Source organism: Scophthalmus maximus, chromosome 5 (assembly GCF_022379125.1).
Source record: "Scophthalmus maximus strain ysfricsl-2021 chromosome 5, ASM2237912v1, whole genome shotgun sequence".
NCBI lineage: Eukaryota > Metazoa > Chordata > Actinopteri > Pleuronectiformes > Scophthalmidae > Scophthalmus > Scophthalmus maximus.
The window spans coordinates 22,479,008-22,502,655 of record NC_061519.1 but is presented as its reverse complement, the minus strand read 5'-3'; the positions used below and the strand labels follow the sequence as shown (position 1 = coordinate 22,502,655).

Sequence of the window (23,648 nt, the reverse complement as noted above, 5' to 3'; positions counted from 1 at the left end):
GAATTTCAAAACGTGGTGACAGATAATTCTCATTAGCATTTACCGGGCCATGCTTGAGGACCCGACAATGCCCGAGATAAGATGCTACTTTGGAAAGATACAAAGGGAATTTCTTCCCCCGGTTCAGCTTCCTATCAGCCACATGTAGGGAACTTAGTGCGGACTCAACGTGCAAACATATGTTTTTGCCACTTCACCGGCAAACGGCGTAAAATACAGGCATGAATGTTTCATCGGTGGATCGCCACGTTTGTCTTACACCTCACGACACGGGAAATAATGGATGTCGGTGTGTGGTGCCTGTCAATACCGGTGAGACGGTAGTTCTCAGAGAGCAACAGTCAGTTCACAGTGAAGTATTTCGATGGCGATGACATCGTTGTGGTGACTTGTACATTTTTCAAAACAGTAAATAGGAGGGTTTATACTGTAATATTACAATCAAAAGGAATTCCTTCCCATTGAGTTGTATGCATGCTCTCACCACCTTCAGTAGGTGCAAACCCATTCAGCCTAATTTCATGCTTGACATGCTGACGGCATTCCTGTAAGAGATACAGTAATTGAATTACTCAAAAGCTATTTGGCAGGATGGCTCTCTTGCTCCTGCCCAAAAAACTCACCCATCTGCCAAAGTCTCTGTTTTGCTTCATCCCTTTTCTTGAGCAGCGAAGTGCATGTGCGTGTGAAGGACTTCCCCTCCCTCAAGACGCTGTCTGTAATTTGGGCCAGACTGAGGAGCCTCAAGCAATCACGCAGTGCCCTCATGGGAGAGAAGGGCTTCAACCAGAGGATTCTGTGTTGGTGGGAACAAAGCCACGTTACAAATATAGTCACTTTTTAAAACGCCTCTGTCATATACTTAAACTAATGCAGCGGACAATTATCACAGCTGTGCAGTTTCTATGTATTGACCTGGTATAATATAATATACTAAATTTAATGTTAGATGATGTCATTGAATATGATGTCAAAATTGCTTTCTTTCCAAGAGTAAATTGAAAAAAATGGATATTACTCTCGTGTCGTCAAATGAAGTACAAAAGTGTTGTTAACTTATTCTAGCTTTCTTTAGCTGCACCTACCAACTTTTCTAGAACCGTCATATAAAAGTTACGTGATTGTTTAAGTGACCTCCCCTAAACTAATTAGACTGATACCACTCATGTCTGTGCAGCAGGTACTGAGCTGGAACCTTGAGGCGGTTAGCTTAGCATAAAGACTAGAAGCAGATGGAAACTGCTAGCCTGGCTCTGTCCAATGTTTCTTTTCTTTTTTTAAAGCTTACTAGCAATTTCATCTCACTAGAACATTATTAGGAGTTTCAAGAGTGTTGACTTTTATATATTTTCTCACTGCTTACCTTATAATACTATAAGAAAATCACCTGCTATGGCTGCATATTTACAGACACTAGAGTTGTATCCATCTTCTCATCGAACTCTCTGTTGAACTACTTCCTTGTAGGAACAAGCTACAATGCAGCAAGCTTTGGCGATGCTGGTAGAAGTACAGTTGGCTTTTTATATAAAATGCTAAACTATTCCATCAAGGTTTTTAAGTGTAAAACACATAAACTTTGCATTGTGTTGTCTCCAACATGACAAAGAATTCAAAATATGGTTTTGAAAAGGTCAAGGCGAGGAGTTCTATGTTTTGTTAGTTTTGTTGTTTTTTGATTTGAGAAATACAGGACCACATTAAACGGGCGAGGCTTGAAATAGAGAAATAGTTGCGTGATGACAGGCAACAGTTGCGACCCACCTCCCCTAAGGAAACCCAGCCATCATGTTGTCAGGCCATATTGATCCGAGAGAAAGAGTGAAAGAGACTGTGCTGTAGACAGGAGGGGAGAGACGTGGCGATGAAAGTACAGAGGGGAAGAATGCTCATGTCCAAAAGTGGCTGATATGATTTTATCATGCTCCATGAAAGGGTGACATTTCAGTAATGCTTTATTCCTCACTTTGGCATTTCAAATTAATAAAAGCCTCTAATAACTGTGCAGAATGAAAACGATGGAGGAGGAGTTGACACGCTATGAGCTAACACAGTGATGAACAATGCAGCAAATTCGCTCTCGCTCCATCTCATTCTTTCTTTCAGCCTCTCAATTTCATCCCAATTTCTATGAATTTCTCTGCGATGACCCCTGCATCTCATTGTCGGTGGCTGAGAACCGAGTCTGTGTCCCGAGAACACTTCAAATCCCTCAGTGGCAGATTTTAATATTTTAAAGCCGATTGTATGAAACTTGCAAAAGTCAAAATCAATAACCCAATGATTTTAGGATAATTGGTCCATTGTGAGGGTGGAGACATTCTGCAGTAGCAAATTGATTAAAGTTTCTGTTTCATTTGGTTTTAAATAGTTTCAAACCATGTGGATCATTGGGAGTGAAGCAGAGTTGAGAAGGCAAATGACAATCAAGAGTAAATAGGAGTCTATACATCCAGTGACAACATTGATGACAATGACATTTCAGGCCAAATTCATTCATATCACTGGAAGTACCAGTTTATGGACCTTCTCATGTTAACCCCTAAAACCACCATTATTAAAAATGTAATATTTATACTGCTGTTTGTACAGAGTAAACTGTTGGACTATAACATACATGTTGAAGGGGAAAGATGAAATTGGAGAGAATGAAGGAAAGCTATTATATTAGCCACATATACACTGTACAAAATATACAACACCTAATACAGTTATTTGGCCATTATGAAAAAATAAAATTTGAATCAATGTACTAGGGGTAAATGGTTTGCCATGTAATTATGATAATGTCTAGTTCACATAAATGATGACTAAACTGGCCTATACAAACCATGTTTACAGATGGGCGAGACCGACTTTATCTCTGACTAAGGAATCCATGTAGTTTTTAAGTAAATGTGCATCAAATCTACAACCCTCCTAGTCCGTGTCAGGCTCTGTTTGTACAGCAAACGAGATGCGTGTAAGTTCGTCCGATGTGTTTGTTTTACACCCAGATAACCAGCCTGTGTAATTATTCCCTCTAAAGTATCTTGAGAAGATGGACATACATTCTTACCACACAAGCAGGCGGCGTTTCATCCAGGGGCTGCTTCGGAATACAGAGTGCGGCGGAGGGAGAGAGAGAGAGAGAGGGGGAGAGAGAATCAAACATCCGCTCATTATAGCAATGTTAAAGCCTTTATTGAATCCTGACATCAGAGGGAATCTAATCCCTCACACGACCAAGCTCTCTTCACCACACACACACTCACAGAAACATATTCAGCTATATATTTGTATACACAAATACCGATAACAAATTCACATGTACAAATCACTTTGATGCAGGTCACTACACACACACAGTTTTACACACCAAACTAAATACTGGCACACATGAAAGCTCACGACCGGCGCCACCATCGACGCCGCCCCCCCGGTGAAAGTATGGCGGTATTAAATTTACCCCAGTGGGACTCTGCCACACGCGTCGGATAATGAGGCCAGGTGTTAATTAATGTGGAGTACGTTTCCCCCTTGTCTGCCGACGCCCCGTGAATCCCAAGCAAGGCCGTGGCCCCTGGAACCGCGGCGCAGCGGATTCGCCAAGCGGCGTACTTCGAAGAGGCCAGACTGGCAGCGCTGCAGTCCTCCGAGGGACTCGTTTGGCGAAGGGGCTACGGTCCACAAAGGGCGGGGGGGCTTGGCGTGCGGCAAATGGAAAACACGAGCGCCGGGAGGGAGAAGTTTGTGTTGTTTTCGTTTTGATCAGACATCTGGGTCAATTGCGAGTTGCGGCCATGCACCCTCCGATGTGCTGTTTACTTGACCGCCGGGCCGACGCAACTGTTTTCGCTTCTTGTTCTGCCGTGTTCAGCCTCGCACATTTCGCTGAGAGGAGCGTGCTCATGTCTCTGCAAGTGGGTAAAGACACACGAGCGCGAGGGGCCATGCTCCTCCAGGTCAACTCGGTGCACTTCAATGACCATGTCAATGAGATGATCACCTGCTTCTCACAAGTGGCATATCGCAAACCCCAAACTAAACAGTCACTATTTCTGCGGCCAACGTGGACGCTGCCGTGCACGGTTTTCCAAACACACAAAAAAAGAAAGGTTCGCATAAACAGTTACTCCCCTGAAAGGAAAAGTTAATCTCCGAAATGAACCGCTGGAATACATTTATTTGCTTGCATTGTGTCATCCATCAAGTCTGCGGTCAATTTAGTCAGTGTTGCAATCATCATTGTATTGCAGTGCAGTTTAAAGGGGACTTTCACTAATTGTACTTTTATTACTTTGTAAAGCTTAACTGAATGCGCCTCACACCATCAACCCTAGAATTATTGCATTATCGGCATTGGGATTTATGTCCACTAGGGTTTTAGTTTTACCCATATAGAGACTAAAATGCCACGATTCTGCCCCAGTGTAGGACTTTAATACCTCTTATGGACTTAAAAGACTTGTTTCCTGTTTTATTTTATTTTGTCGCTCCTGGTGATGGCTCTTGGTTTTTCTTTTCTGCTGTTTTTTGGCTCATTATGTTTTTCCTATTGGAATACTTTTGTAGGACTTTATCTTTTTTTTCCCCGCCAAAGACTGTAGGCCTCTTTTTGTTCTCCTCTTATTATCTGCCTTTTTTCCTAACCTGCATTGGGGTCTTGTCAATCACAACCCTCACACTAAAAATCTGGATAACTCTGCCTATTTGTCTGTTTCAAGGCTCCAAACTTGTGCAATACTAAATCGATTGAATTTGAAAAGTAGGCACAGAATTAACATAAATTAAATAATTCCAGATGAAAATTACTTATATTATATACAATAAAATATTGTTTAATAAAATTACTTATATTAAACAATATTTGATTTTGAAACATCTTCAAAGCTGCTAATAAGCAATTTAAGCCTCCCTGATTATTCACAATTTTAGAAACATAAGGTGAATTCATGAAAGATTACGTTTTTGGATTTGTTTTTCCTCAAATCATATTGAGACCTGTCAAAATTATGCTAGGACTCCCAGGTGGGCAATCACTGGACTACATTACTCAAGCATCAATTTTCAAAATGAATGTAAGCCAGTGGTTTGCCTGGAATGGCAGAAAAGGCACCCTTAAATTTGTTTTGCTCTGCAGTGATGAAAAGTTCATTTGATTTGTAAACGGGCTAAAACCAAAAGCAAGAGTCAAGCATGAATTTCAATTATTTTGACATCACTGCTCACATGCCCCGACCATTTAGGCTATCAGTATATCATGTACGATGGTGTTTCTCGATATTGAATCGCCATTATCTCTTATCAGATCTCTGACATTCACAACCCGCCAACCTCAGGATATGATGGAGCACTCGCAGGTCAGATGTGCAATCCCGCTGTCCTTCATTCCTCTGAAGGTCAGACGAATGAAAAGCCGGCGCTCTGTTGCGAGCCCCTCTGACCCTGACTGCAGGTTATTAATGCTCTATTGAGTTTCTGCCAAAGCTCTGACTCTCCCAATATCTCACCATGGCTCATCTCAGCTGTCTCTTCCGTCAGGGTTTATACCAAGCTGAAGGGATCAACACACACTCTGTGTTCACTTTACACTTGACCGTTCCCTCCTCGGAAAAAAAGCAGACCTAGATCTCCTTTGCTATCATCCTTTTGGGCCCGTCGCCTGTATCGCCACAAGCGTATCATCCTGGGTTATATCGAGGTATTGTGTGAGAGCGGGGCAAAGACGCCTTGCCTTTTACCCAAGTTGAGAATTTATTGTGGTCCGCGATGGGCATCTTGTGATTTGGTCAAGTGGTGCTTCAGGTCAAACCATCGTCATTCTGCCTGTCAGGGATTAACTCCCTGAACGCTGAATCACAGCCGAGTGATATCACCAAGCTGTCATTTTGTCAAATCCCCCCCCCCCCCCCCCCCCCCCCCCCCCCCGTCTGGTGCGCCCCGTGAATGAGCGTGGCCATCCGGAGGTGTGATAGAGGGGGTTTGGGCCAGCGACAGGTCTGCAGGTGCCATGCGGCAGGTTAGGAGGTGTAAGGCCGAGCAGGACGGCGGGCTGATTAATCCAGCAACACCTCCGTTCCAGTGGGAGAGATTTCTCTCGCAGCCACGGAGGAAGTTACTGAGGGCTCAGCATAAAACCAGCAAAGTACAAACAGGTCACAGACTCATTAATGTTATATATACATACAATATATATACATATATACGTGTATATATATATGTGTGTGTGTGTGTGTGTGTGTGTGTGTGTGTGTGTGTGTGTGATTTTAAGTGTTAAGACTTGTTTGACATGATGGTTGTACATCTTCGTTATCAACTTCTTACAGATATAATGACACCTTCCGCATTTCTAGTGCTAGTTTCTAATCTAAAAACAAACCTTTCATCTATCTATACAGTAATATATTGTACACATATAATGCATTTATCTAGGAGGGACGGTTGGCGTAAACTCTGGCAAGTAAAAAAATTTGAATAACCATAATTGCTGCAACTGAAAGCAAATGTATATATTATAAATGCCCTTCAAGTATCGCGTCGTCTGACTAATCTGCTGTGCGATTTCAGTACTGAATGATCTCTTTAAATGATGTGGATCTCTGTTTATACCCAAAACAAACATCATAACTTTCTCCTTAAACTCTTTGATAACTGACAGCACAATATATTTTTTTTGTTTTCTTGAAAGGGGGGGATCCTCACTCATGTCAAGCCAAATTAATTTGGAAAATATTTCCGTGGCAAAGCCGTCTCAAAGTTGTTGCAAAGAATAAATTATACACACACACACACACACACACACACACACGACTAAGATGTGACAGTAATGCGTTCTGAGGGAAATTAACGTTTTGCTGTCAACGTAACGAGAAGTGATGATAAGCTCGAATTAAAAGAGGCGACTGGAGAGTAGGGGAAAAAGTGGTGAGTTCATCCGGCGCTCGAGTCCAGAAATGTGTCAGCTGAACTGATTGGTTGGATTGCCTGCACCCATCCTTCAACGGCAGCCGTCGCTGGCCTGAGAATTTATCTGCAGAGCCACCGCCTGTGTCAAAAGGCACATCAACAGTAGGCTGTGCTTTGTCAATCTCACAGGCCGTGTGTCACTCATTTAAACACCCACCTCACATCACCGCGTACGTTGTGTGTGTGTGTGTGTGTGTGTGTGTGTGTGTGTGTGTTCAGAGTTTTCATGGATAAGTTCATACTTCCACCGTTTTTTACCTCTCTGCTCTGAGGGGGTTGACTGTGCAGCCCATTTAGGAGAGACAATATTTACTGTTATTATTGGTTTGGTTTGGAGCACATAACCCCGTTGCCCGTCCTGTCGCGGCTCGTTGATTCCCATAACTGAAGCTATATGAACTATTGAACAAAACCAATCAATTTACATATAAATATCACCCGAGGCTTCACGAGGATCCGAAGAGCGGAGCGTCCGTGGTTGCTTTATATTCCAGTGAATGACATTTGGATTCACGGTCCCAGCTCCAGTCTCTCTCCCTCACTCGCTCTCTGTCTGTGTCGTCCTTGTTCTCTTGCTCTCCTACTGAGTCTGACACCCTGATATTGGATTGACCTTATAGGCTGCAGAGATCGGGACATCATTAGCTGCGACCAGCCGCAGACTTGCTGCTCAGGCCTCCTGCACTAAGCCACTGCCCCCGGACGGATCATATAGCATTGATAGAAAGCGTCTGGGCTTGGTTACACAGCAGCCGTGGTGGCAAAGGCGACGTCAGCAATACCAATAAGAGATTGTCAAGGTTGCACTAGCTTAGCACTGGAATGAATTGCACATGGACCAAACGAACGGTTTTCTATAATTAGTATGACATAACATGTGACTTTGTATGGACTTTTTTCCTTTCTTTCTTTCTCTATGTTGAAGGCTTATCCACTGATGTAGGATTTCACTTACAAACAGTTGGGGATTTTGTTGGAGTCACATTCCTAAAGAGTGAAAAGGGCTGGACCCTAAAACTCCCACGATGCAACTCACCAGTCTCTAGACCCCCGTTGCCTACACATTACTCAGTCTCTATGCGGTTCCTTCTTTCTGACGTGCCCTGAGCAAATGTTGCTCCGGACATTTCTCGAAAAACGCTTTACTGCACTCCTGCACGCTCTATCCAGGCGCCACCGACAGTTCTGGAAATTTTCACTGTTGTTCCCATGGCATCACAGAAGATAGTATATACCTGTGGTACTCCTCGTGTTGAGTAAATTGTTCTTTGTGAGCAAATCTTAAAGAACCCCCCCCCCCCCCTTTTTTGACATTTCAAGTAATTCATGAATGGAAATATATTTCAAAACACAAATTAAAGAACATACTATGACTGATTTCAGAAGCAAAGCATAGGAATCATTTAGTGATGACACAATATGAAGTACTATTCAATTCGGTTTAAGTGTTAATTCTAAGATTCATCCTACAAGCAGGGCAGCTGAATCACAGTATTTCAAACACAAATATATATTTTTTTATTTCTTACAATAACCGATACTTTTATAGCAGCATGTTTTTTTAAAGGGCGCGATACATATTTATATTGGTCAATATCTCATTTTGGTACAAAACTCTCAGAAGCTCTCTCTAATTCTCTGCTGACCATTTTGCCCTCCCGCATCCAATGATCACAGGTAAAGGATCAAGCTGAGAGAGCTTATTGTTCTTCAATAGATCCCCCCCCCCCCCCCCCCCCCCCCCCCGGCGTAGTGCTGAAGCCCTGGGTCTTAAATGACCACAGAAGGTATTGATCTTCATAAGGCACTGTTTTTGTTGTTAAATAACCACCGCAGGAAATCCAATGAAAGGTCCCGACCTTCTCCCTATATCATTTCGCCTCTGCCACGCCGTATGAAACAGCTCTCCAGTGTGGCAGGGTTTTGGTCTTTTTGTCACTGCGAGAAAGTAAATACCGTGCATACCGTCAGTTAATGTTCAATTGGAAAACTGCCTAGCATCATTGAGCGTTATTAACGACGGAGGGGTCGGTCAGCCAGCTCCCGTATGTGAACGGGCTCCTCGGTTAGAGTGATCTGTTCCCCGAAGGCCTGACTTTCGAGGCAGGCACCGAGAGAATGATTATGGATCGAATTCATGACTGCTTTCCACTGGTCTCTGAACACTTCTGAGGCTGGCGGGATGAGGCAAATTTTTCTCCTCAAAGCGTCTATTTACTCTCACTGTTCTGCTGGGGAATTGTTTTTCTCATTAGCCGCGGATGCCGCAGTCTGAGTTCTTCATATTGCCTGCGACCGAGGCTCCCATTGCGAAAGGCGGCCGCCCCGCTGCTCCCTGAACCTCACCGTGAAAAACAAACGAGACAAATGCAGGTGGAAATTCATGCTCTTGCATGACAACAAGGAAATCGCTCTCCTGCATTGTCGGGGTCTCTCTCCGTGCGCCGCCACGGCCCCGAGCTCGGAGCGGACCTCCGAGGCTGTTCAGGCACAAGGGGCGAATAAAGCGAGCTTCAGCACACATCATAGTTAAACAGTTGACACACGAGAACAATTTATTGTCCCCGTGGCCAAACTGAAGCAGCCGCCGTCCTCCCTATTAGCCCTTAACTGCTTCTTTCACATCTCTATATGTTTCTGTTTTCACGCTACAGTGTGGCCTTGTGTGTGTGTGTGCGTGTGTGTGTGTGTGTGTGTGTGTGTGTGTGTGTGAGAATACCCCAACTCAGATCTTCCTTTAAAAAACACAAAAAGGTCTACCTTCATTTACATGCTCGCTCCCTCCCAATCTCTCTTATTCTCCCACTCTCTGTCTTGGCAGCATAACCCTTATTACCCTCCTAATTGGATCATGCATCGCTCCTTTGAGTCAGCTGTGCAGGCCTAGTGACCCACAATCCCTCAGTCTTGTTCTACCTCATCATCGCATAGTTATCGCTGGCGGCTGAGGAGCAGGTTGCTGATGGCATATCGCGGTCCCGCGGGAAATAAAATGGGCTGTGGAGATCTGTATCTAAAAAGTGGGGCGGTGTTGGGGGGGGGGGGGGGGGGGGGGGGGGTCATACATACGTCTTCCTGTGAAGAAGATAAAGCATCAAATGAAAGAAATGTTCTGTGGATGAGTTCAAAACGCAGCTATTGTTTTCTTCAAATGAAATGTAATGGCGTCTGCTTATCAGTATTCCTGCCAGTGATCTTCCCTCGACAAAGTGGCAGCCTGGGTTGAACGCACCGCATCGCCGGAGAGATATAAGCGGGTAATGTTGCAGGCAGCGCCGCTCTCCCCTTTGGATAATTTTGCGTGTAGAATGTCGGATGATTGCTGATTATTGAACCGCTTTACAGTTGATCTGAATCCCATCAGCACTTAACCTCATTGTTCCTGGAGCAGAGGTGAGAGGAATGTCAATTGGAGAGTGTGTGTGTGCGCGTGTGTGTGCGTGTGTGTGTGTGCGTGTGTGTGTGTGTGTGTGTGTGCGTGTGTGTGCGTGTGTGTGCGCGTGTGTGTGCGTGTGTGTGCGTGTGTGTGTGCGTGTGTGTGCGTGTGTGTGTGTGTGTGTGCGTGTGTGCGTGTGTGTGTGTGTGTGTGTGTGTTGCTCCCTGGCTCTGTTTCAGCTCCCTCTCTCTTTTCCATTCACACACACACACACACACACACACACAGGGATACATGCTGCACGTGCGGACACAGGCAAACACATTCAGAGCTCTCTACCCTTCTCCCTCTCACAAACAAACACAAACACATCAAGAGCTCCTCTTTCTCCCCCACAAACATGCTCACGCAAACATCCAGACTCGGTGGATGACTACGGTACAGAGCAGACGCAGGCCCATGAAAAATGCATGTCCCCTTGTGTGTTTCATAAGAAACGCTCATCGGGATTCCATTCCCATCTCGGCTGAAATACCGCACAGGAATATCAATTACACCAGCAATTTGGGTGGCGGCGTAGACGGCGCTGAGCGGCAATATGGGATCCGCAGAGGCGTCTCAATGAGAGGGTCAGTGTCCTCTGACGCTCTGTCGCCAAACGTTGCTCGCACATCTGCCCGAATGCGTTAGAGATCCCGCTGAGTGCGGCGGTGGCATCGCGATGGGAAGACGAGCCGGCAAGGCACCGGAAAGGTAAATAACCTTTCGAGGCCAAACGCGCCAACAGCCAACCTGAGAGATGCTCACGGGTCTGGGTGTCATTGTGGAAGCTAAGCTGACCAGTTTAAATTTGACGTCTTCTCAGCCTGAGCCTCGATCACCACCATTCGGATCAAACTAGAATCACCTTTTTGAGCTTTCTAGTGGTACCTGTACTCCTCGGTTAGCTGGGGAACAAGCAACCCGAGCAATTTAGCACCAAAGGCATTTCAATTATGTCCTAGCACACATGTTCACAATTTGTGAAAGCTTGATTTAATGACCTGCCTCGCGGGGATAATTACTGTATGTGTACTTTTTTTCCCCTTCCTTATTCTCACTGGGACCATCTTGTGTGCATTTCTTGCCTTGTTACAGATACTACCATCATATTTGCTTACATATTACAGTGTAGACAAACACTTTGCACTTAAAAATATAATTCCACTTGATCCATTCATCATGTTAAAAAGGACAGCGAAATAAATATATTGTAATATTACACAAAGGATGTTTTGTTACAGCACCAACAACCAAAGTTTATCAAATAAACAAATGCATTGCAATAGTTTGATATCTGATGTATAAACTAACTGGATCTGCATGTTTTATGTTATTTAGGCCAGTGATCCCAAATTGAAATCAAAAAAAAGATGTAACTTCAAATTTTTTTATAAAAACTCACTCAAATTAGTTTTATTCCTCAACCGCAATTTGCACTTATGTGTGTATATGTGTGTGTGTCTGCTCGTTTTTTTCACAGGAAAACCCTTACATGTGCAACAATGAGTGTGACGCCACCACCGAGGAGCTGGCTCATCCGCCTGAGTTGATGTTTGACTTTGAGGGTCGCAACCCCACGACCTTTTGGCAGTCCACCTCGTGGAAGAAGTACCCAAAGCCCCTGCAGGTCAACATCACACTGTCATGGAACAAGACCGTTGAGCTGACCGATGACATCGTGCTGACCTTTGAGTCAGGCCGGCCAGAGCAGATGGTGCTGGAGAAGTCGCTCGACTACGGCCGGACCTGGACCCCGTACCAGTTCTATGCCACCGACTGCCTGGACGCGTTCACCATGGAACCCAAGACGGTGGGCGATCTCACCCAGCGCACCCTGCTGGATATCATCTGCACCGAGGACTACTCCAGGGGCTACGTGTGGAAGAACGACAAGACGGTGCGCTTCGAGATAAAGGACCGCTTTGCCCTGTTTGCCGGGCCTCGACTGCACAACATGGCCTCTCTGTACGGCCAGCTGGATACCACCAAGAACCTGAGGGACTTCTTCACCATCACTGATCTGAGGATTAAGCTGCTGAAGCCGGCCACTGGGGCCACCATGGTGGACGAGAACAACCTGTCCAGATATTTCTATGCGATCTCTGACATCAAGGTGCAGGGCAGGTAAGAGCCATTTACCATCTCTCCGTCTGTGGCTTTTTCGCTGGTTGTAATTCTTCCGGGAGGGATGTAACATGTTCCATGCTCCTTTCAAGTTTCAAAGAGTTTTTAAATTGGTCAATTACGGCTCCACAGTGCATGCTTGCGATCTCCACTTTTTTAATGTTTCACCAGTATTTTATTGGAAATACTTTCTGACTGCAGAGCTGTAAAAACAGGCCTTTGTCCAGGTGAGATCAGCCCGTCTAAATACCTCTTCAAACGGCAGGGGCTCTCCAATCCTCGCCTCTATCGCTGAATAAAGCTAGATTGATGTTTACACAACAACAGATTGCCCGAATTTGTGGCATTAAAAATTATCACACAGCATCAGTATAAACCGGACCAGGCTTTGGCCAACTATGTGATATGAGGAGCCAACTGTCTGCAGGTTTTTTATTCCAAACACAAAACGCCACACACTGATTAACAGTCCTCCAAGGAGAGAGGAAGAAGTGGAATCACCTGCTGGGAGGAAGAGAACAAATGACAGACTGTGGTCTCTCCCTGGCATATGGTTGTCCATCCCAGCTATATACCATCCTTCCTGTGTTCGTTAAAAAAGGCTTTACCAATGCTTTGCTTTTACTTTTTGTTCATATGTTCAGAAGCAACATCAGCTGACCAGCAGATTCGACTGCCGCAGACCAAACATGAGCAAATGAATGGAAGTCTGCACTGAAGTGTGGGCATTTTTCCAGAAATTTTTTCCGGAGGATCTATACATAAGAACGCAAATGTCAGTGTGTCAAAGAAACCACTTGCTCATTGGACTAGACACGTGGGAGTCTTGATTCTGGCCTCCTGATTGATCCAAGTGCAATTTTTCACACTCCTTTTAGCTCTTGTCTGGTCTCCACCAAGAACCGAGAGAGAGAAAGAATCTGACTTTGTTGCTGCTAATACTCACCAGCTATTTGTAAGTGTTTAGTGATCATTTCTGTGGGCTCATCACTACAAGAACACACTCATGCGTTTCATATACTCATTCGATTTATTGTTTGAATTGAGATACTCCTCCCTTTCCACGTAAAAAAAAAGTACAAGGTCATGGCTCCACAATTTTCCAATTTTAAAAACCTTGGTTTTCAGTCAAATTTACATTTACATTTACATTTTCAGCGCATGTGTCACCAGCACAGCTTGCAATTTTGCAGCGTATTATATTTCCAGTGAGTCATCAGAACGCCTCTGCGATTTTCCAGGGAATGGACACGTTGTCGTTTCATGACGCATTGGAAATGGCTCACATGATGGTCATAAAAGCTCCTACAGCTGCTCTCCAAATGGGACCTGCGTTGTTTGCTGCGGTTGGTTTATATGAGGATAACTAGGCTGGTAATGACCCATCAGATGGGCCCTAGGTGAATTGAAACAGTTAGTCCCTAATTAGAATTCAGTCGACTTCAATGGCAGATTAGAACCATTAGCATGTTGGCTAATTGGTAGGAGACTAATCTTGTAATTAAGACCATTTGCAGTTGATTAAATGGTAATCATCGGGGACACATCAGTGAAACATGGAGACGTTCAGAATTGCCAGGCTGTGGTTCCAAATTTAGCCTTGCCCTCTTTAATAATGAGGAGATTCATAGTTTCAGCTATGGCGATTCCTCTCTTAGCAGGCGGTCATTTTGGCTTTAAATAACTCACATTTTCAGATATCTCATCTTATTTTTATAGCATTTTTATCTTTTTTAATAGTAGGCAAAGAATTGACCATTGATGTTTGACGCCTTTGATCACATGCAACATGTATTTCATCATGCTGGTGTATAGTGTTGCCTGTGAAGCCCTATCAGAGAAATGTGTTGTGCAGTCAGACAAACTCTTGCGATATTCACATTCACACTGTAAACACAAATTGAGTTCTAAATTGCAAGACCTGCTACCCAGCAAAGACTAGCATCTCTCCCACAGATATCTCATTTTGCCATTTATTAGGAAGAGTTGCATGGGTGTGGGGGGCGGGGGTAAGCTATTTTGCCCAATTTTCCATCCCGCCCCTGGGCTTCAAATTCAATTTTCCACCAAAAGTTTGCAGAGTGAGAGAAAAGAAAATAAACATGCGGTTTCTGTCCAGAGGTGGATAAGTAACTCACTTGAAAGAGGGTGATGTAGATGGGTGGGGAGAGACTGATTGCAGCCCCCACCAACCTCGGCAGCCCCCTGGCTACAACCAAATGTGAAAGCCTTATCACAGAATGGCCATCCTGTCCTAGAATACTCCATAAACGCTGATAAACTTTCACTCACACACGCACACACACACACACACACACACACATAGCTGAATATTTGCAATGTCAGGTAACCCGCGGATATGTTTGTGAAAGTCAGGGCTTTTGAATGGATGGATGCTTGCAAGCTGCATAAATGCTAAATTACATTTTCACAATGAAACGCGAATGGTTTAGCCTTTTTTTAATGGATGGAAATGGTAAAGAAAATGATATGAAGTTACTGTATTGTACTGTGTTTACACAAAACTTAACTGAGGGAGTCTCATTATCGGCACACTCTTGGAAGTCATGACAAGAAGTCCCACACTTAAAGCGCCTGAGGCATTTTCAAGGAAAAGCGGGCACACTAATAAAAGTAAATAACATTTCATTCAAAGATAAATCCTGGGAAGCGTCAGGTGCTGCACATGACAATATGAACGAATCCGAAAAGATTTCTCTTAATAATGTAAGAATTGTCTAGTTCATAAAACTGGCTTTCCAAGGCTGAGAATCACATTGCACTGAAAATGCTGTGTCAAATCTCCCTGTGCAGCGATCTTGTATAATGGAAAAGTTATTGATAAAACAAGGACACAAGGAAAAGGCAGAAAGGAGGAGAGAGTCAGTGCGTGGCAGTGCTGGCCGCGCTATCGATTTCTTATGTTATTCCACATCAACAGGAAATAAAAACCTTGAACCGCGCAGGCTGTCCCACCTTTCACATCTCCCCCCTCCATCGTTCCTCACTTATTGATCAGATGTCTGCTCGTTAATTAAGACATGACCGCTGCCGGCCGACTGCACGGTCAGAGCTGCACATCTGTAAGGTGCAGCAGGGCCTGGGAATGAGAGGCAGCTAATCCATAAGTGCTAATGTGCTATTTCTCTCATCTCCTTTGTCATCCTGCATTCCCCCCCCCCCCCCCGCTCACCTTTTCTCTTTTTCTTTTCTTACCTCACCGTTTTCTTTCCACTTTCAATTCCCCTTTTACCCAGTATTCACTCATCCAGTCAAAGTAACCTTAAAAATAACAGCTGTCCACCATGACCATGTCCTTCAAAGTCCGAGTTTGTCCATAATAATCTCCTTTTTTTAAAGTCAGAAACAGAACTAAATAAAGAACAGTAAGAAAAACTCTCAAGTGAACATATTATATCCAGAATTAATGTTAGATTGAAATATTCTTAGACTAAAATTACAATCTTGCGGATTTATGGCTCTGCCAATTGGGCAGGTTGCAGAAAATGTTGTCACAGTGGCCAAAGAAGTGTGTTTGTCCACAACATTGTGATGTCGCAGTGGCGTTGACCTTTGACCATTAAATGTCATCATTTTGTCCTATTTGACATTAGATGTGAAATTCCATCATAATTGGCGTATGGATTCTTAAGTCATGGACCAAATTATGTCACGCGACGTCCACGTGACCTTAACCTTTGACCATGAAAATCTCTTCAGTTCAATCCCTGAGTCAATATGTGCACGTTTGTGCCAAATTCCCTCGAGGTTGATATTGAAATATCACGTTCACAAGAACGGGACAGACGTACTGAAGACCCAATGCCTGCAGCCACAGCTGTCGCCGGCGTGGAGGCATCACAACTGATCCACAAACAGTGAACCTCAGTCTTCTGTCAGCGAGTTGGTGGTTTGAGCTCCAGCTGTTCTGTCCACATATCAACGTTTCCTTGAGCAAGACGCTGAACCTCTAATAATTGACTCCACTGTCATGGGTGTGTGTGTGTGTGTGTGTGTGTGTGTGTGTGTGTGTGTGTGGGTGTGTGTGTGTGTGGGTGTGTGTGAGAGTGAGGCACTTTGCAAAGCGCTGTGGTATAAGAACCCTTATAGAACTAAAGAGCGTTTATTTAAGGTAAATTTACTTGCAAGAGACATTCAATTTCATCTGAGCTCCCGGAGTCCAGAGACATGCTCAAGGACACGTTGACAGACATCAGACTTTACATTGGCCTCTCTGAACACTCCAGTTGGCCCGCTGCCTGAACTCATTTGTGAGTGTGTCTCTCCTGTAAATGCACTTTTTCATTTTTCCACTGAGCAGCAACAATGATTGATGGCATTATGTAACGTCTGAGCATCTTTTGTGTGTGATGCACGGGCCCGGTTCAGGCGATCATGTCCTTGCTCGTTTTGATCGACAACCTCTCTTGTCTTCCGACGAGGACCTCCAGATGGGCCGCACCAGCTATTCATAGATCCATTAATCAGTTTCTGAAAATTTGAAATGACCTGTATTGGCATCAACGTTACCTTTGTCAGGAGGTTCAGGTAGATATGCAACAGTTGTTTTTAGCTTTGCAATTATTGGATGTAGTTTTGCAATATTATTGTCTATTCAACAGCTAGTATATGTAGTTCTGTTCTGTTTTAATGAAGTGATGCACAAATATCCAGGTTGCATCTAATGTGATATAATGATCAGGCAGTTTGAATTTAAAAACAGCTGGTGTCACCGGCTTCAGAATCACTTGCAAAAATAGATGTTGAGGACCAGAGGCTGACAATATACAATATATAATGTACTTATGTTATAAGCTAGTTCTGCTTATTTGCATTCTGACAACTGACCTGACTTGTTTGTCACGTCTAGTGCAATTTTGTACCAACGGAAAATGCTGCTTTTTAACACATCAGGACTTTAGAGTATCTAATATTAACATGACTGCAGGCTTATGGAAATGAACGCGAGGGAGATGCTTCCTTCCCCTACTGACTGTCTATGCTCACAGACGTTAAACATAAGCAAATTTCAATGACAAAAACAAAAAAAAACATATTTTATCTTGATCCTCCAAATGGCAATTTTTTATTCAAAAAGAATAATGGTTTTAGATAAAAGTATGAATCACTTTAGAGTTATTTTATGCTCCCCAGTGGTTCCCCCAAACCACAGACAAACTCCGTATCTCCCTCTCTCTCCCGGTGGGAACCCGGAGCTCATAAAAGTGCCGTATCACGCGCCGTATCTCGCACTTAAAGAGGAGTCTAAATTTGTAGCTCCGTCACAGCGCGCTCCGCTGAACCACCTACAGAAGATCCAAACCCCGAGGACATCTACAGTGCTCGCTCTCTAATGGTCGGACATAAAAATTCAAGAAAAAGTAATAATGATGTTACACCATATCATCTGCCGTGTAATATGCCAGTGCATTTCCCTCCCTCATTTAAACTTCTGACATTTGAATATCCCTCTATATCCTGAAGAGATGGCTCTCAAACTTCCCTGAAAGCCAGAGACCTGTTTTTCTCTCGAATGACCAGCAGAGGGCGACTCCACTGGTTGTGAACAGAAGTCAGTTTCTATAAAATGAAATGACTCCAATTCTCACTTGATTTAAAGCATGGAGTTTTCAAGTCTTCTTCAATGCAGCATGATGTTCATTTTGTAAACTATGGTGCCATAGAGGATACAGCGTGATTGACAGCTGGTACCGTCCAATCGGTGCATGGTTGCAGGTGATAGGCAGCAGGCCACAAACCAACGGGTGACGTCACGATGGGCGGTCACTTGGTTTAAATTAAGTGTTAAAATAAAGGATGTTGTAGAGATTAATGTCGTTTGTTGTTGATTCTGACTCAGTTGTTGCTACAGTCAAATCATTTCCTCGGTAAAGTGTTCAATATCGTTTCTCACATGAAGGTGAAACGCATGAACCAGTCAAAGCAAATGTTCACATTGTCTCTCGCTTCCTGCAGATGGAATATACAACTGACACATTTAGGAATTCCACTCTAGCAAGTCAAAGTTCACCTCTGTTCAACCTTGCAAATTTTCACCATTTTCCACTGATTCGCTGTCATAGACAAATTTAGAAGTCATTTTTCTAGTCGGGTGCCGTCACCTTGTTCCATACAATATTATCATAACACTTTTTACACTGTTTATGATGTGAACACTCGGCTTAATCTGTACTTATGCCAAATCAAGCCTGTTACATCAGCCCGGAGCGCAGTTTATCTAGTTGAATGAAAGTGGGGTTTTATTCCTTCATTATTCTCAAATGCAAAAAAACGGCTTTTGAACCCAAATTCTCTCTCATCTTTCTGTTGCAATTTCTGTTTCTCTCCCTTTTTACGTTTCCTGCCTCGGATTGGATGGCATTTCGTTTCATGCGGTGAAACTGTGCCAAAAACTTATTTTTAATCAGCGATCAACATTTTTTTTGTGTGTTGTTCTACTATTTGTGTTCATAAATGGTCTCATGGGGACATTTCCCAAGAAATGTGACTCTGGGGGAAATGTGCCGGGCAAACATTTGTGGACATTTGCGTTCTCGCACAAAGGCCCTCCGGAAAACTGTGCGGACCTCAGTGCATGTCTGAGAGCAGCTTTACAGTGTCCATTTTTTTGAGCAGTTGAATATGTGACAAAACGGTAACGGACACATTAAGTCAAGCCCAGTAATTTTACTTAAGTACTGGTTTAGATTCTCTCTTGTTGCCCCCTTTAAATGGCAACGCTGCTGTCTTGTCCCTCACACAAACACATAAGCCGACACAAACCGCCTGGCTCTTATCCTGTGTCTCATGTGTCGAACACACACACACACACACACACACACACACACACACACACACACACACACACACACAAAATCCACCAAGCTTGTGCCCTGTGAACCATGACAGCTGTAGTCGGCTTGATTGACAGAGTTTGAAAGTCAAGTTCAAGTGCAGGTTCACACGGCCCCAACGTACGGTTTCTCTCCGGCTCTGCCAACGCCCGCTCACTTATCTTCCACCAGATGTCTGTCACACGCCGCGATATTTTCTGCCAGTCATCTTCCAGTCTCCAGCGTTTAATTAGTGCTCATTACGGCCCAGGCTTTTCTTTGTAAATAATACATTGGTGCCAGAGAAAGTACATCAACATAAACTGTCTCTGGAGGGGCTGCAGCAGCCATGAATAGGAAATTCATCAACACGTCCTTCCGCAAAAAAAAACACCTATTGTCCGACCGAGCCTTACTGGTTGTGGAACAGACAAGGTTGTTGTGGCTTTGTGCATTCAAAGGTAGAGGTGTGTGTGTGTGTGTGTGTGTGTGTGTGTGTGTGTGTGTGTGTGTGTGTGTGTGTGTGTGTGTGTGTGTGTGTGTGTGTGTGTGTGTGTGTGTGTGTGTGTGTGTGTGTGTGTGTGTGTGTGTGTGTGTGTGTGTGTGTGTGTGCGTGCGTCCTCGTACTCAGCGTATAACAGTTGCAAAACATATTGCTCATTATACATTCAAGTGTTACTTTTGCTATTATGAAAACATTTTTTTTATTTGTACATTCACCCTTCGTACTGTAAAAGGCGAGTACCTGCAGTAAACACATGCGTGCTTCCGTGCACACACACACACACACACACTCACAGACATATATACACTGTAGAGCATGCAACCGACGTCTGATTTCCATATTAATATGTCTTCCCATTGTCGATTTCTTCATGCGTCCTCCTTGTCTCAGCGGCTTACATCACATGAATGAGATGGCCCTCCACGGTGAGGGCTGAGGTGGGACGAGGGGGGGCAGACATTACCATACTGTATGCCTACATCAGTGCACAACCTCAATAATAGGCCCTGTCATTGAAACAAATCACAGGCTCTCAGTGGCAATGGTCCAAGCCTCGCAAATTCAAATTTCATTTCACCCCGGCAGAAAATTGGAGCAGGGGGAATTAACTTGTGATCCATTCCTAATATTTCTCCAACAATTTAGGCGGCTCTGGTGGGGCTGCTTTATATTTCGATGGGGGACGCAAACAATTTGCTTGAGATGTATTACATTACACCCCCGAAGAATGGCAAAATTGGCCACAGCACAGGGCGACGAAAACAAGCCTAATCGGACTCCTCAATTTCATGGTGACACGGCCTGGTGTAATGAGGTGACTCTGACTCTCCTCCCCCTCTCTGCCTGGAAAAGTTCAATGCCATCTGAAATGTGAGAGGAGTGAACGTACAGAAGCGCTTGTTGGAGTCGGAAACTTTTCTAATTTCTTTTTCCATTTCTTATGGATTTTAGCTACAGACAAGCCTGTATGCATCGCATAACTTTATGGAACTTGATACTGAATTATAATTCCCTGTTCTGAAGCCAAAAATTCTAATTAAGTCAGGTTGCATATTACATCGAACATCCATTTTTAACCTTGCAGGGCTTCGGCTGCATTAACTCTTTTTTTAGAATACATTATGCAGACTATATTATTAATTTGATATACATGAATAATTTAGTTTTTTTTGCCAAAAGAGTAAACAAAGTCACAGCAAACCGGATCAGATAACACTGGATGTTTCCAACATTAAAGTTTCCAGAAGGCAAAGCGAGTTTATTTGTTCAAATAGAGCAGGACCGTAGGATTTAAAAAATACTGAGGTAATGAGTTCAAACCCCCACCACCACCCTCCGACCTCCATATTATCAGCATTAATTTTCAATGTGTATTTTGGGTTTGCCCAATGAAATTCAAATGCTAATCATCGAAGCCTTATCATCCACTCAGCCAGGAATATGCTGAACACTTCTTAGTAGTCAAATTTAAATATATCATGATAGAAAACAGCTGGATTTCTTGAATTGTCCCCAAGATTACAATATTTGCCAAGAAGACGACCTGAATAGTACCTACCGCACGACTTTGAGACATAGTGCAAAGTGCACGATATGAATGAATAGTTCAAACTTAAAAAAAAAATTTTAAGTTTTAAATTGAAGTTTAGAAGTTTTAGCCCTTGATTTAAATAGAAGTGTGTCTTCAGTTTTTACTCTGTGGACACCAGCAGGCAATCCAAGAGGTCTGAACAGTTTGTAGCACAACAACATCTAAAATGTATTTTGGCTTATAATCATGATTTTATAGACGGTGCATAAATCTAAGAGGTGGATTTGATGTGATCTACTTTATTGTTCTTTGACTGAGGGTAAAAGACCTAGAGCAAGCATTATTGTCAAATTAGCTTTATACATATATATATATATACATATATTCAGGTTATGGTTGGCTGGTTTTATAATTAATTTGGATTTTAAAATCTAGCTGAGTATCTGTGACCGCACCAAGAGTTCTGGTTTGGTTTGTCATCAATTAGTTGCGTTATACTTTTTGAAATTTTGGCACACCAGGACGACCGGCCATTTCTTTTCAGCTGTGACCAATTCATTTTCCCAATAACAGCATGGGCGGCTGTAAAATGCACTATTCTCCAAAAGAAAAAAAAAAGAAATCCCACTGTCACACAGTGGGAGACGCTACATAAACACGACCAACACCCGATCTTATTTTGTTGCCGCTGTAGCTCACGTGCATCGCAGCGGCGCTTCCCCTCACGTGAAAAGAATCAAAGGAGCCTCTCTTTCCCCCGCGCAGTGTTGCCAAGTTATTCTGGCTTGTGCAGGTAACACATTGACATTCATCTGAAAATTTCAGCAGGGCCGAAGTTTCCCTCAACGGCCTTGATCTCTCCACGTCTGTCAGAGGCATCACTGGTCAGAATATTTCAGCCCGTTCAGTCGTCTTGTCCGGGAAAAGTTTGGGCAAACCTCTGCATGTATTTATGCGGCATGGGGGCACATTACAAGTTCTGGCCATGGCCAAGTTGTGCGGGGAACAGGTGAGATACAGGGAGACCGGGCTGTTCAGTGAGTCTTATCATTCAGAGCGGCAGGCGTGGGTTACATCTCTAAAGGGCGGAAAACAGACAGAAAAGGCGCTTCTCGTTCTGACATACTGCGTAGCTATTCTATGAAACCTTCAGGAAGGAAATTCTGAATAAACTTTCGCATGTTTTCTGGTGATTCAGAAACCATTTTGTATGAGTTAATATCTATATTTTACTCACCGTCATAGACGCAGAATGACACACACCACAATATCTTAGTGACCGGCACCTTGGTCATGGTCTTCGCGGCCTGGCCCAGTGGGATTCTCGGCATTTATTGGCTGCCGCAGCTCGAAAACAGTTAGGTCAATTATGTGTTGCCTCCACAGCGAGAATTGAGTTGAGCCATGAGATCTAATGTGACACACAGGGCACATGTGAAATGATGTGAGATTTGGAGGTAGCAAAGGAGAAGTACAAGTGCAAAAAAAAGTGCAAACTCATAAACACTGCTGTGGTTATTTGCACATCAAAAAGTATTTGGGCTAAAATTGGTTTATGAATTTAATTTTGGGGTTCTTCGTGGTCACATAAAGCTTTTAGTTGGAGTAGCAAATCAGGGATTAGATTTGAATGTGTAGTCAGGACGTACTACATGTCCCCAATAACGTTAAAAGTGGCTCTGCTCTGCTGGAGTGTCCCTGGAAGACAGGGCGGCCGACTAATGTCTAATCAAATGTAGTGTAAATTTCTACGGAATTTCTAGAGAATCATCATCATAATAAGCAAATAGCTTTTTTCCCCAATTTTCTGATGGTATCATATAAAACTGTAACATAAAACACAAGGATAAGGTACATAACTACGTGACCTGACTACCTCTTTCGATCCGGTCATAACTTCCACAGCCACTAGAGGGCTTTGTCACTCATATCAACATATCATTTTGGGGGTTTTTGCGGAACTGACTTGATGGTCTCCAGCGACTGCTAGATGTCACTTAACATTAAAACCTGTGTGTGGTAATAAAGCGCCTGCTCTAACGACCTGTGGAGTTGTTTTTTAATGGAGGACAGTGTCATAAAAACAAGCGGACCGTAACGCATTTAGCGTGACTGTGAGTCAGCACGCACAAGACAGTTAAATGGAATCCAGCCATCATGCATTTTGCTAATGAAAAAGGCATTTACAAATAAAAATGGTGTGATTAGTTTTTTTATTTGAGTTTTTTTTTGTGATTTAAACCTTACAAATATTTTCATGCAGATTTTCCAACAACGGATTCTCTACTG

General features: G+C 43.5%; 1 protein-coding gene across 4 annotated transcripts in view; it reads left to right on the top strand.

Moving 5' to 3' along the window:
• The window catches only part of LOC118311462 (netrin-G1-like), a 76,534-nt gene that overhangs the window by 35,943 nt on the left and 16,943 nt on the right, over positions 1–23,648 (top strand). For all 4 annotated transcript variants that reach the window (XM_035635362.2, XM_035635361.2, XM_035635363.2 and 1 more), the window contains exon 3: positions 11,847–12,490. In XM_035635362.2, the coding sequence (XP_035491255.1) occupies positions 11,847–12,490 (644 nt within the window). The remainder of the gene's footprint in view (positions 1–11,846; positions 12,491–23,648) is intronic.